A 14686-nucleotide genomic window follows, 5' to 3' on the forward strand; every position below is an offset into this window, starting at 1 on the left:
CCATGGCCTCCGTGGCTCACCTGACAGACCACCGTTGATGGGACTTTCAGGGTTGTCGCTATTGCGTTTACCAACCGGACGAGATTGTAGCTAGACCGGCTTGAGGCACCAGATATAGACGTCAAGGGTTTGGCTGCCCCAATAGACAAGAAGAACAGTTACAACTAAGACCACTCCATATCCCAAGCCTCGGAACCACGATGGATTAATACCTTGAAGTGCTGAATCCCGCACTCCAAGTAGAAAATATCCGACGTGGGCTAAATTGGCCCAGTTGCGAATCTGAACTTGGTCCTGCAGGGCCGTCGGCCCGTCGTCCAACAATTGCTGCAGCCTGGGGTTTGTTCTGCCAGCAGAGGGGAACAAAGACCTTCAGCGTCCTTTAGTGTCCCCTCACTCACCGAAACATCCTCCCTAGCTTGGTTCTGGAGATGCCATATATGAAGGTAATAAATCTGAGAAACACCCCACGGCCCGGCCGACGAGGAATGCCGAAGACCGACTAGCGCTTGGTTTGTATTTCCCGGATTACTGGCGACCGTGCTCAGCCAATATTGTGTAGCCCATCGCACCATCAAGCCACCAACTTGCCATGTCATTTGCGTGAAGTAATAGTATGCTCCACCGCTTGAAATAGAAGTATGAACTAGATGATGCATGATTTCCGATGAAAACCAGGGGCCATCCCACCCTTGGTCAAAGCCACAGTGAGGGCGAAGCGACCAATACACTTCGCCAGCGACGAGGACTTGGCTACAGACAAACAATGTCCCTGACCAGACCCTGGAGTGTGCTCCGACTGCTTGTGTTCGTGTGAGTTCAACAGCAGAGATCCGACGGGGCGCAAGAGTAGATGTCGAGATAAATCTCAATGCCGTGGTAGGTGGTGTTGTATGCGGTTTACGGAACGCATCTCAGAGGGGAACACCACGATTGAGCCCCCCAGCGATGGTACGGGGGGGACACCGGATGTAAACTTGAGTCATATATACATCTCCCTATAAACAAATGTCGGGATAAACCAGCAGACCGAGGAGCAGGCCGGGACGAAACGTCGTCGGCAGAACCTGAAGCCACGATGACGACGCTGATCTGCTTCGCAAGCACAGAGTGAGGGCATAGTAAATCTCTGTCCGCGAATTTACCACGTTAGCAAAATTACATTCCATCCCACAGTAAAGAAGACACAGGGCCACACAAACCGTTTCAACTTGATTCCTTATCGTGGCAAAGAAAGTGAGGCTCGCTCCGGTCGGACGACCCCCCCGCGCGTTTGTGAAATAGAAGAAGAGGGCGATGCCGGCTCCGCACCCTGAAAGTATGGTGATTACCGTGATGAAAGACAGCACAGGACTTTCCACTCTACGCTCGGGCCCTCGGCCGACGGGCCAGCGTGAGGCTTATGTAGACACCATTCTTCCTACGATTGCGAGGGGGCAAGCCGGGCGCCTACGAGTCTAAGTAGCGGCGCGAGTTGCGTCACCGCCGCGGTTGCAAGGGATTGCCCAGCCGGGGTTTCCGCGTTCCCGTAGTGCCTAGATTTAATGCAGCATCAGTAACAACATCCTCAACCCATGAGCACCTACGCCCACCCCTAATGGAATGCCGTCTGCAATGACTTACCCCACAGAGAAAAAGAGAACATGAAACTGTGGAATCAATGATCAAGACAGGCATACACCGATATCTCGCTTTTTCCAGCCCTGGAAAAAGTTGACGGCAGCCGCTAGTTTCACACGGCCTCAATCGTCCTCGCATCGGCGTGTCGTTTATATATCCGGGTAGATCACAGCGCACCAAGACGTAGGACAGCCCTCGTCTCCATTTGCGAGGCCCATCTCTGGCCAGTTAGAGATAGACAGGTTTCTTGTTCAGGAAGGGGCGAGCCCGACCCTTTTGCCGACTTGAGGTGAGGCAAGGTATGGTTGAGGAAGCAAAAGAAAAGTGTTCGGCACAGGGATGGAGACCTCTCGAACCGGAACACGATGTGTTTCTGGCTTCCCTGGAGGTGTATGCAGCGGAATTGAGGATCTCGATCCTGCAGGGCATAGGTAATAATAGACGAGTTGCTATTAGATTTTGTAAGGACTTTGATCCTTCATGCGTTGTGACGGTGAAATGTAGACAAAAGTTGAAAGGGTAGAGGGCTTGCGACCAGTGCTTTGAAGGATGTGGGATGGAAGAGGGAAGGGTTTGGAAGAGGGTTTGAGGGGAGGGTGGGATCCTTTTTATAGGCGAGAGATGTGGAGGGATCACATGTGGATGGGTGTGGCTATGATGGGCAGGAAGGGTGATGTGAATCATCTTTTAGATGATGGGATGGATCGGGAAGTGAGCAGAAAAGGTGTTGAAGGCGAAAACGAGCAGTCCCTGCCCGTGGATACAACACTTTGGGCAGCAAACGAAATCAAGCCAGGCATCTCTTTCCTCCTGCAAACATCCACATGTCATGATCATAAGAAAACTGAATCAGAGATATGAATAGTATTGCTAAAATAGATTGAATAGAGCGCTGTTAATCGTCAATCATCCACCCCCAAACCTCCTACCTCAATGTAAACAAGCCCAGGATGAACCCATCATCTCCTGCCCGAAGTGCCGCCCAGTTCTCCTCCTCCCTCATTCCCTCCACATCCTCTCCCGCCTTCCTCACATACCACGCTCCTTTGGCCGTGATTGTCACCATCGAGTCACTCCCCCATTCCTCCTTCCTCTCGAACGCCAGGTTGATCATTTCCCTTCCGTGAAGAATCAAACTCTCCCGCAAGAGCGTCAATTTGTCCTCCCCGGATACGCCCCCCTCTTCTCTATTGTAGTCCGCGTCCTCGGCATAGGTCCTCGTAAAGCCCGTAGCCAGCGCCCTGTAAGCTTTGTACAGCGGAGAGTCCTCTTCCAGATGTATCATAGGTCCATGCAGAGCGGCCAAGAATTGAGCAACGTCACTGCTGACGCCACCACCCCCAAGGTTGGCGAATTCCCAGTCAATAACTGCCAACTTGCGCGTTTCCCCAGAGACGTATGGTTTGTCCTCCCACGACTCTACGAGGACAGACCCGGGATGAAAGTCTCCGAGCGAAAAGCGCGGTAGGACGGTGGGAGTACGGTATGCCTGCGTAACCCTCTCATGAATCCTTTCGGCGTCGGGGATGGAGCATTCTCTGAGGTGGTCTATGACGGGCGCGACGGCGACGTCACTCACTAGTTTTTCCGTGAGGTTTTGAGAAAGGACCTTTGAAATGTTGGGGTTGCTTGAGAGGATTGTGAAAGTCTCCTTCGAGTGGACCTTGGCGAAGAAGCGGCCGATGCGCTCGCCTATTTTTCCGTAGGCATCATCGATCTCCGCCTCTGGTACACGTGCACAGGCAGCAGGCGTTAACAGGTCCCACAGAGTAGCCAAAGGTCCTAAGTCCTCGAGGATGAGAACAGAAGACGCGGGGTCGTGGTCAACCACCGTCGGGATAGTGATGGATCCTTCGGCGGGCAGGTCGGATAATGGGCTCGAGCCGCGGAAAGCGCGGAGTACTGCAGCTTCCACTACCTAGGCGTCCGCGCATTTCACTCGTTAGTTTTTGAAGCTGTCGCGGAATGGCGATGATAAAGAAAGGAGACAAAGAGGAACACACCTGGCGCTCCTGGGAAAATGGAAAATCAGGTCCCGCGGCAGCGACGTAGGGCGGCGCATACTTTAGAATGAGGCTCTCTGGTTCCTCGGTGCCATCGCCGTCGCTGCCAGTCCGTCTCACGCGGACGGTATTGTTGACAAGTCCTCCATCTAGTGAGTGGATGGTGTATGTCGTGTCTGGCGACCTCGTCTTGAGATATGATGGAAAATCAAAGGCCATTATGGCACAAAGAATAGAAGAAGTGGCGAATAGAAAGGTTGATGGTGATGAAGGAACGGAGATTGAGAGATTGAGAGATGAAGCGACGAGTTGTGCAGCCACGTGGGAGATGAGGGGTGCTCGGTATTAAAGAGTCGCATTCGGGGCAGTGTTAGCCTCACACTGGACAATTAACGTCACTGGTGGTCGGCCACAGCTTCTGCTCTGGTCTATTTATCTTGGGAAATGACGGCAGCGCCAGTGAGTCTCCGAATGGATCGAATGCGAGTACTTCCCGTGCTGCTCGGCGCGAAAGAAGAAAAGGTTTGATGGTATCATTGAATAATACAGAAAATAAGAGATAATACAGGTTCTCCCGAAAAGCCCAACGCTCATAAGATGCCAGAAATTCGAGAGAAATCAAGTCCCACAACCCTTGCCGTCCTACCAACGCCGTCGCCGGCCAGAAGAACCGTATCTGGCAGCCGCCCGCTCGAGTCGATCCCAATATCTATCCCAATATCTCGTCGAGGCATAAGTGCTCTCATCTATCCGAAAGGCAGACGGAAGCATTAGAACCGAGTCCTCTCAGTTGTCAACAATTAAAGATGGTGGGGGCACACGTACCTCTTACGCTCGAAATTCCCAACTGATCCGCCACATTCACGTATCCCTCCTCGTTAAGCTGGCCTGTCCTCTTCATAACTGCCACGGGGTCAAGCTCAACACCCCACACGCTCCGACAATACGGACACGTCGCCTCGGATTCATGACCGGGACATTTGGTGGCGGCCCACATGCGGAAGCAGTGCGCGTGCACATTCTGCCCGCAGGCCGCGCGACACCAGGTGATGGCTTCCTTCTCGTTGAGGTCGAATTCGCAGAAGCATATGGGGCAGTCACCTTCGATGGGTTTCCTCTTGCCGGCTTCTTCGGCGTCGGGGCCGGCGGATGAGGGGTCTGCGTCGATAGGAGGGGCGCCGGCGAATATTTCCTTGAGCTCGGAGCTTAGGAGGGCGAGTTGGTAGACGTATTTGAAGTCGGCTCGGAGTACGCGGCTGAGGACCTACGGAGAGATTGGGTCGTTAGTACGCGCTGCTTGGACTAGACAAGAAACAAAAGATGGTGATGGTGCGCATACGTAGAGGATATGTTTGCATTGATTTCCACTCTTATTATGGGGACACGTGCAAGTCGAGATCGGGCCAACATGGACCGTATATATGTTCCCCGTCGAGCCCGTAAGCTCGACATCTTCCTCCGGGCAGTTTGGCGTACCGACTCGTTTGCGCGATAGAACGTAGAACCTAAGGAAAGAGCACGGGTTAATTCGCTGCCCGTCAAGCGCAACCATCTCAGTGTAGGTGGGCTCGTCTCGACTTACCTCTGCGATCGCGCACGTTCAAAGATGGGATGGAACGACTGGGGAGGTTGGGCTCGAAACCTGCATCGCACGGGATTAGCCAGAGCTCCAAGTATTAGTCCGCATCGAAGAGGGGTTGCGATACATTCGTAGCCGCTTCTCGGGCGACGGTGGACCCTTCAACTTCTTGGGTGGTCGCGAGTCAAGAATCTCGAGGGAGGGCGATCTGTTCACGGTCTTGGTCGTCTTCTTAGGCTCGGGCGGTCCATCGAGAATCTCGACCGAACTCGAACGCGAGCTCGAAATCGCCGTCCAGTTTGATTCAGCCTTGCGCTTGATGCCCCGCGTAGTTGGAGATGGTGTCGGGGGTGGATGTACGGCTGGAGCTTGGGCCTTGGAGCGAGGGCTACCGCGACGCGCCTCGGACATGGTGGGAGAGGCGTTTATTTCGTGGTTCGGGGGGGCTGTGCGAGAAATTAGGGGTGGTGCTAGGTCTTGAATAGGGAAATATCGATTGGAAGAATGGCGGCACCGGGGGGTTGTCTGGCTTCCTCGCGATGCAGCGTTGATGGGGGCGGCAAGAATCTAGTGGGAGTCGCAACTGGGTGGGCACTTCAGATCGCGAACGCTTTGAGAGGAGACCAAATTTACGTTCTGATCGGATTTGATGCGACATCATGGGACAGTCTCGCTTGGGGGCACACGGTGTTCATACTGTTCATGAAAAGTACAATTGCAGCGTTCAACTGAAATCTGACTGGTCAATTTGCTTGTCCATTTGAACCTGCCGGCCGTGTGAAGTAACCAGAAACACTGTATTCCCCAGTGTTGCCCTTCGCTGCGTAGATTACAAACGTCACCATTCACGGAAGGGAAAGTTTGGCTTTTTGGCTTTAAGCTTCAAGCTTCTCGTAAACGACGGGACTTTGGAACTCTGGGCCGAAGCTTCAACCTTGAAATAATAAGCATCAATGAGCCACCGGTGAAAGGCCTCGCTGCAGGGGAATAAATAGGCAAGCTCAATCCTGTCGCAAATGATGTTCAAACGAGAACCAATCAAGACCAGCATGCCTCAGATCAATCTGCTCGTCTCTATCAATCTTTCTCTGATATCTGTCCACCACGCCGCTTGGCGAAACGAGGGGGCGGAGGCAACCCGCGCTACGGCTGCCGCTAGTTCAAGCCTTCAAGGGACACAGGCAGCAGGAAAACCGGGCTTTCAGTGGGCTCGGCTCAGGGCTGAACCGCTAAACTTAATCCCCGTTTGAGCCTCTCCATTACTGGCATTGCGCATACATTGCGGGCAGGATGAATGCAGCATGCGGCTTGGTACCTGCCTCCGCTTCAACTTCAACAGGACTTGAATACCCAAACGGACACTCGGTCTTTCCAACTTTGTATTTTGCCGGGCAGGACGACATGTGCTTCCGAGAAATTGAAGCAAACGAGCCTCAAAGCGTCCGCACATGTTTTAAATTGGTAAGCTCCAGTTTGCGCCTGGTTTGCGCCTGCCCTATTTCTGCCCTGCCCAGATTAACCCCGCACTATGATTGGCCTAGAGGGTCTAGGCACCTGCAGAGGTTGCAGAGGCAGCAGCCACGACCAGAACATGACCAGGCATCCATGAACGCACCCGGAAGGCACCAGGAACAGCGGGCAGGAGCTCTTCTCGTTGGTCGATTTCACAAGGCAAGTGTGGCTTGGACGAGAGCTGAAGTCAGATCATCTCCAATTACCCCGGCCCAAGTCGAACTCTGGAGATGGGAATCAAAGTCCTACAACATCAATAGATCGTTCTTACTCCCTCGATTCTGCTCCGCTCAAAGATCAATTGCTCTCCGATAATTCAGGAATTTCTATTTAATGCCCACCACATCCTCCACTTGTCCCGTCTCCTTTGTTCCTTGTTTTCTCCCCAACAACTTCAGCAAACATCTGAACAAACAAACATCTCGCCCCGAGATACCATCTCATACCCATTCGACAGCCCAAACGTAATTGTGATACGACAGATACGGCAACCTTCCCACTCCACCCATCTCCAAAGGACTCTAGAGTGAACGAGACCTTTTGCCTTTGTACAAATCTCACTTCCCAAGCAATCGTGATACCCAAAGCCTAATCCCTCCCCTCCCCAAGTCCTTTTATTGAATCCTCATCACCCCTCGTGTCTGCCTCATAACCAGGTACCTCAACCCAAACATCCACAACCAACACCCTCAAACCTTCGTCACCATGTTCGGTTCACCAGTCCGCGCAGTCCACCATACCCACATTTGTGGTCTCTTCTATACCGTCCACCATGTCCGGAAATATCTTCCCCAGGTCCAGATGTCCGCCCATGTGTCCATCTTATCCTCGGTCTCTAGGACAACCCTGACCCAGATCTTCACTACAGCCTCTCTCACTGAGGCGCTAAAGGAGGTCAAGTATGCCTTCCCCATATACGACGGCGTGAGTGTGGTCGCCTTCACCTGCACCATAGGCGACCGCGTGGTCAGGGGCGTTGTCAAGGAAAAGCAAAAGGCCCGCGAGGTCTACGAGCAAGCTCGCGATCGTGGAGAGGCTGCTGCGCTTCTCGAGCAGACCCCAGAGGCCGCCGACGTCTGGACCACGTCCGTTGGCAACATTCCACCCAACACCGAGGTCAAGGTCGAAATTGTCTATCTCGGAGAGCTCAAGCACGATGCAGAAGTCGACGGCATCCGGTACACCATTCCCACCTCCATCGCTCCGAGGTACGGCGAACTGCCTGCGGCCATGCTCTCCACCAACACCCAGCTTGGCGGCAAGGGAGGACTCCAAATTGTCGTCGACGCCCAAGTTCCAAATGGATCCGTCATCAAGGCCGTTCAGTCGCCTAGTCACCCCATTTCCGTCGCCGTGGGTAATCTTTCCACCACACCAAAGGCCGAGCCTTCGCTGCAAAAGGCCTCGGCCACCCTCGCTCTCGGGTCCGCCGAGTTCGACAAGGACTTTATCCTGCATGTAATCGCCACAAATACCTCCAACCCCGTTGCCATGGTTGAAAGGCATCCAACCTTGCCCAACGAGAGGGCTCTCATGGCCACCCTGGTGCCCAAGTTCAAACTGCCTCCCGAGCGTCCCGAGATTGTCTTCGTCTGTGACAGGAGTGGAAGCATGGGCTGGGGTAAGATTGCCAACTTGAAGACAGCCCTGCAGATCTTCCTCAAGTCGCTACCCGTCGGCGTCAAGTTCAACATTTGCAGCTTTGGGTCTAGTTATTCCTTGCTTTGGGACCGCTCCAAGTCGTATGACAAGGCCAGTCTCGAGGAAGCTACGCGCCACGTCGACACCTTCCAATCCAACATGGGAGGAACCGAGATGTGCCAGCCCATCAAGGCCGTTTTCGAAAAGCGCTACAAGGATATGAACCTCGAAGTCTTCCTGCTCACTGATGGTGATATCTGGGACCAGGCTAATCTCTTCAGCATCATCAACGCCGAGATGGCCCAGAGCAACGGGGCTGTCCGCGTCTTCACTCTCGGCATCGGCACCGGAGCGAGCACTTCGTTGGTTGAGGGAGCCGCTCGCTGCGGCAACGGCTTCTCTCAGCTCGTCGGTGACAACGAGAAGATGAACAACAAGGTCGTCCGCATGCTCAAAGGAGCCTTGACCCCGCACATCAAGGATTATACTCTCGAAATCAAGTACGACGAGCAGCCCGATGACGCCGACGATTTTGAGCTAGTCGAAAAGGTCGTCGACTGCCTGATTGTCGATGACGGCCGAAGCGAGAAGACGGCCGTCGAGGAATCTGCGGCCGCCAGCCAAAAGAAGCCAATCTCATTGTTTGATGCGTCCGCTGATGACGAGGATAGCGAAATGACCGATGCGCCCTCGACAACGGCCGCCGTCGAGACAAAGTACAACCACTTGCCCCCCGTGACGCCTCCTAAGCTTTTGCAAGCACCCTTCCAGATCCCTCCGCTCTTCCCCTTTAACCGCACCAGCGTCTACGTACTCATGTCGGGCGAAACCATCCAGCGACCCGTCAAGTCCGTCGTACTCCGCGGCACTTCGGTCCACGGGCCCCTTGAACTCGAGATCCCAGTCACTACTATCGGCGAACCCAGCGAGACTCTGCACCAACTTGCCGCCCGCAAAGCCGTCAAGGAGCTCGAGGAGGGCAAAGGCTGGCTGTACCACGCCAAGGACGCTGACCAGAAGCTCCTCAAGGATAAATACGATGGGAGGTTCTCCGACATGGTCGAGCGTGAGGCTGTCCGCCTCGGTGTCAAGTACCAGGTTGCCGGCAAGTGGTGCTCCTTTGTCGCCGTCGAGGAGAAGCCGGGCGATGACGGCAAGACTCGGCAGCTGACGCAGCCTGATGCAAATCTCGCCACCCTCGATTCAGACGGCGAACTCGATCATGTTAGCTTCGGCGCTGCACCCTCTGGTCGGCACAGCTCTGCTCCTGGCGTTCAAGCCCGTATCGGGGGTATGCTTCGTCATCGTAAGCTTGTCGGGGGAGGAGGCGCCGAATCTGCACTCCAGCAGCAGCAGCGCACGGCCCGCCTCGCGCAGAGTTATCAGCCGCCGCCACCTCCGCCGCCGGCTCCGGCTCCGGCTTCTAGCTACGTCAGCTCCATCGCCGCTCGTGGATACGATATGCCCGAGCTGCGTGAAAAGTCCGACGCTCTGGCGTCACAGGCGGCTAGCTTCCGTAAGTCTAAGAAGTCTTCTTTTTCGGCCACGGTTTCGGGGTTGTTCGGTTCGAGGTCCAAAGAGAGCCAGGCAGCGCCATCTGACGGTGGCGCTCCTGCATCCGAAGCCTCCTTGTTATCCTTTGCTGCTGATCAGGAGATGTCATTTGCTTATGCGGCCCCGTTGCCCGATGAGGACGACGACACGTTTGAAGGTGCTGCTGCGCCCAAACCCCCTACTTCTACAGGTCTACTTAAAAGCCCTGCTTCTGGCCCCGCTGCTCCTGGATCTGTCTTCGGTGCTAGCCCACAACCTGTCTCTGTGGGAGGATTTGGCGCTTTTGGCCAGGCCGACAATAAGGCGTCTGCTTACCCTTCTACAGGTCTCTTCGGAGCTCGCGCCTCCCCCACCGGCGTTCCGCAGGCCATGCCTACGGGACGACCCATCTTCGGAGGCAGTTTCGCCGCCGCTGCTCCCGCTCCTAGGACATTGTTGCAATCAGCCCCAGCTCCTAAGCCGTTGTTACAATCATACCAAGCCCCCGCTGCCAAGCCCGCTCCCGCTCCCAAGAGAGATCCCCTCGAAGTGATCGTCGACACGCAGACCTTTGAGGGCTTTTGGCCCGCCTCGTCCGCCGCCGGCCTCCTCGCCGCTCTCGGGGTGACCAAGGACAAACTCGACGCCGCGCTGGCCGCCAGCAAGGAAGCGTGGGTCGGGAAGCTCAGGGGCAGCGATGACGCGGTGTTGACGGCTCTTGTGCTTCTGTTCTTGGAGAAGAAGTTGGGCCATGATAAGGATACGTGGGAAATGATGGCGGAGAAGGCTTGGGATTGGCTAAGGGGTGTGGTGGGTGAGGTTGAGGAGGAGGATGTCGAGGGTGTTTTGGGAGGACTTTTTTAATGGGTAGTTTTTGGGGTAGTGAATATGGATGAATTCGGGAGGAAAGAATAACAAAAGAGACAAGGGAGATGGGAAAAGGATTAATGAACATGATGAATGCTATGACCGATTCTAGTTAGCTATCAAACAATTTGAACATTATTATTATCTTGAGTTCCCATGTGACTTGTGTGGATCAGCATCGATGATCACGCTCAACGGAATGGTCCAGATCCGTCACTGAAATGGAAAGTAACACGAGTGATTCGCAACCACAATCCGATAGAAACATGGACGACGGGACCAGAGAGTCTCCCCGTTTCCGTCTGGACTTTGCACAATCTCCTACGGTCGTCGGTATAAAACGAAATGCTCCCTTCCTATCCCGGTTCATACACATCTAATAAGTCCCTATGAATCAAAACAAGGACCGAAAAAGGGGGTGCGGGGAGCCTTAGAAAGGATTTCCTGGGATTAGAAGCTCGGTCGTCAACATCGACGAAACCCCAGAGACGAAGCATCTTTCCACATCGTAGCAAAGCGCCATCTCCGGCCTAAAAAAAAAGGTGCCGTCTGCTCGGTATCCCGAACTTTAGCATCCTTCTCCATGTTACGCTAATCTGTTTGGTTGTACGAATTATCAGACACAATTCCTCGCCTCATCAATCGTATGCAGAAAAGGAGAAAAAAAAAAATCCTAAACATCAATATCCCAAATAACCCAACGCTCACTAGAATAAAAAAAAAAAAAAAGGTCCCATGAATGCTCATATAATAATAATCCAGTTCTTGCACCTCACCCAGAACTTTCCTTGGCGGCTTGAACGACCAACAAATCAGCCTGCAACCCACAATCCAAAACATGACTCGCCAAGACCCCCAAACACTCCCGGCTCTCGATGCTAATAGGTGACAACTTCCCAAGGTTAAGCTTCATGCTGGCGTGCCGTCCCACAACGACAATGTCACGCCGACTAGGCTCACTACTCGACTCCCGCACATCAGCCGTCGCAAGACCCAAAACATCCTCAATGGAGCTTGCCCCAGCAATGGTCTGAGCCTTGATCCGAGGCTCGGCATCCTCAGGGATCTGTGCCATGACGGCGTTGAAATGCTCATCGTCCTGCGCGGGACCGATACCGTCTGCGCGCACGGAGATGCGCACGATGGTGGCGGTGACTTCGGGTCTTTCGCAGAGCTGGAGGACGAGGCTGAGGGCGAGGCGGTCGTCCGCGCCGCCGATGTAGGCGAAGAAGAGGTGGGATGATCTGTGGGCCGGGGGCAAAGGGGGTAGTTTGTGTTGGGCGGAACTGAAGGAGTAAGCTCTCGTCAGGCGCATCCGTTCGTTCGACGGGCCTGCTTCTGCTGTCGCAGCCACCTCGTCGCTCTTGGAGAAGAAAACGGCGACGTTTTGCTCCGCGAGCTCGATGACGGACTTGACGAAGCTGGTGTATTGGGGCGCCAACTTATCCCTCAGCGTCGTCGAAGCCAAGATCTGGGAGTCGCCTATACCACCCGTCTCGCTCCAGGGCACGATGAGCAGATCCGAGGAACAAGCGGAGGACTTTCCTACGAGGGCCTCGGCGAAGCGGGTCTCGGGCATGATGGCGACTTCGCCGGAGACGGAGAGGTGGTTCAGTTGGCCGACGGTGCAGAAGGTGTTGACGACGGGGTCGTGTTGGCTGTATTCGTCGACTTGGGCGACGGTCATGAAGGCGGAGTCACGATCTGTTAGGTGGACGAGGCGCATGCCGTGGGCTCGGACGGGCCTCTTAGGGGCCTCGGAAAGGTCTCCCTCTCCGTCCTCGTCGTTCGTGGTCCCGGCTTTTTGCTTAGAATGGTGGACCACGGAGTCGGTTACGGAAGCATTGCCGAATAGGGACACGAGGCCGAGCACGGCAGGAAGGTTGTCTAGCCTGAGGTAGACGACGAGTCGGTTGAGTCGAGTGTTGGTGACCCGCTTGACTCCTTCAGTGGAGGCTGCGCCGCTGGAGTCTGAGGGCCTCAGGGGCTCGCCGGAGTCCCAGTCGATTTCTCCTCTTCTCCACGCGTCGAGTTTCTTCTGATACGATGGCGGGTAGAGATATGAGGCTAGCGGTGTCGAAAGGAACGTCGTTATTAAAGCCATGACGACGAAGATGGTAAACGTCCTCGTGCTGAGAATCTTGGCTTGAAGACCAATATTCTAGAACGGGAAGTGTTAGTATGATCTAATTTTCGAGTCGGGATGAACGCCAGCAACTTACGAGCACAATCAACTCGACGAGACCCTTACAACTCATGAGCACACCAATGGTAAAGGACTCCCTCCAAACCAAACCATTTAGACGAGCCGCGACGGAAGCGCTGACAAACTTCGAGAAAAAGGCGAGCACGGTGACGGCGACGACGTAAGCCCAGGCGATGCCGCTGTCGAGCAGACCCAAGTTGGTGTTGAGTCCGGACAGCGTAAAGTACAAGGGCAGGAACAGAGCACCGATCAGATCCTCGAGCTTTTCGATGACGAGAATGTTGAAGCGGTTGTCGCGGGGTATGATAAGACCGACCATGAAGCCTCCGAAAATGGTGTGCACGCCGATGATGCCGGTGAAGAAGGCGGACGCCAGAGCGATGAGCAAAATCAAGGCAATTATTAGCTGGGAAGGACCGTTTTCCAGGCTTCCAGAGCGGCGGAGGATCCAGAGGAGAGCTGGCTTGACACCCCATAGAAGGAAGCACATGTAACCTGCGCAGGCGAGGAGGATCCACAGGGCGGTAAGACCCTGGCCGGCGTTGACGAGGGTGACGCACAGGGCAAGGAGAATCCAACCTAGCGGGTACGTCGCATTAGTACGAGGTGTGTGTGACGAAGGACAGAAAATCCCCAAAAGAGACTAAAAAAAGAAAAGGTATCACAACTTACCAACCACGTCGTTGGCAACGCCGGCCGAGAGGGTAATGATACCCACCGAGGTGTCAAGAAGCTTAAGCTCGGTCAAGATACGACACAGAACAGGAAAGGCCGTAATGGCAATAGCCACACCGACGAAGAGCATAAACACGGGGAATCGGATGTGTATAACCCCCTCGTCACCGGAAAATTGGTTATACAGTCCCCAGGCAATACCGCATCCCACGGCAAAAGGGATGGCGAGACCACCGCAAGCTACCGACGTGGCAACTCGCCAATTGCTCACGAGGAAGCGGACGTCCGTTTCCAGGCCGATGACGAAGAGGTACAGCACCAGACCGAGGTGGGCGACAAGGGTCAGGTTGGGGAGGGATTCAGCGGGGAAGATGGCTTGTCGGAAGCCCGGAATGCGCCCCATCACGGAGGGGCCGAGCAGGATGCCGCCGATGACTTCGGCGATGACGCGGGGCTGGCGGATTTTGGAGAGGGGCCAGTGGAGCACATGGCAGATGATCAGGATAAGACTGGCCTAGACGAGAGGGGTCGGCATTTAGCATTGATCCAGTTCTAAGGGAATTATAGAGGGAAAAAAAGGAGAAAATTAAATGAGTAAAGAAATGAACTGAGGAGAAGATGGAAATTGAAAAGGAAATAGACGGCGGAGAAAATTGGCATAGAGTCAAACAAACCTGAATGATGAAGAGAATAATGGGGTCCTTGGGATTGTAGATCGAAGGATTAGCGCCCTCAATCACGCCGCCTTGTGGAGGCGCTCGACTGCCCGTAGCGCTGGCGACCGCGGAGGACGCTGCCGCGGTCAGCGATGCGGTGTCAATCGTAGTTGACATCGCGGCGGCCCTAACGAAAGGGAGAGGAGGAGGATGGAGACGGGAAGGAAGATAGATATGGGAATGCCGTGCAAGAGCAAACAGAAAATAATAAAGACGAGGATGAGGAGAGAGAGGCAAAAGGGGCAACAGGAAAAGCGGAGATAGAGTTATCACCTCAAAGCTTTGCTGGATCCGCCGCCCGAGTTTGAGCTGTCCTCGTGGGCCTCCAAGTCGG

The 14686-nt window shown here is 54.5% G+C and overlaps 2 protein-coding genes and 1 pseudogene across 2 annotated transcripts; 1 reads left to right on the top strand and 2 right to left on the bottom strand.

The window, feature by feature from the left end:
• Positions 1 to 2545: 2545 nt before the first annotated feature.
• On the bottom strand, positions 2546 to 5613 carry SAPIO_CDS4933 (uncharacterized protein; the record flags this gene model as incomplete). Its single annotated transcript, XM_016787365.1, has 6 exons — positions 2546 to 3538; positions 3624 to 3772; positions 4449 to 4887; positions 5100 to 5128; positions 5206 to 5265; positions 5361 to 5613. 6 exons carry the CDS (start codon positions 5611 to 5613, stop codon positions 2546 to 2548), a joined length of 1923 nt encoding a protein of 640 aa, XP_016643040.1.
• Positions 5614 to 7419: 1806 nt separating this feature from the next.
• SAPIO_CDS4934 lies at positions 7420 to 10752 on the top strand (annotated as a pseudogene; the record flags this gene model as incomplete).
• Positions 10753 to 11527: 775 nt separating this feature from the next.
• On the bottom strand, positions 11528 to 14469 carry SAPIO_CDS4935 (K(+) h(+) antiporter 1; the record flags this gene model as incomplete). The annotated part of the gene is made up of 4 exons (XM_016787366.1): positions 11528 to 12916; positions 12978 to 13540; positions 13634 to 14150; positions 14311 to 14469. The coding sequence occupies 4 exons, from the start codon at positions 14467 to 14469 to the stop codon at positions 11528 to 11530; spliced, it is 2628 nt and encodes an 875-aa protein (XP_016643041.1).
• Positions 14470 to 14686: the final 217 nt, after the last annotated feature.

The sequence above is a fragment of the Scedosporium apiospermum genome (assembly GCF_000732125.1).
Source record: "Scedosporium apiospermum strain IHEM 14462 chromosome Unknown SEQ_SAPIO_0095, whole genome shotgun sequence".
Lineage (NCBI taxonomy): Eukaryota > Fungi > Ascomycota > Sordariomycetes > Microascales > Microascaceae > Scedosporium > Scedosporium apiospermum.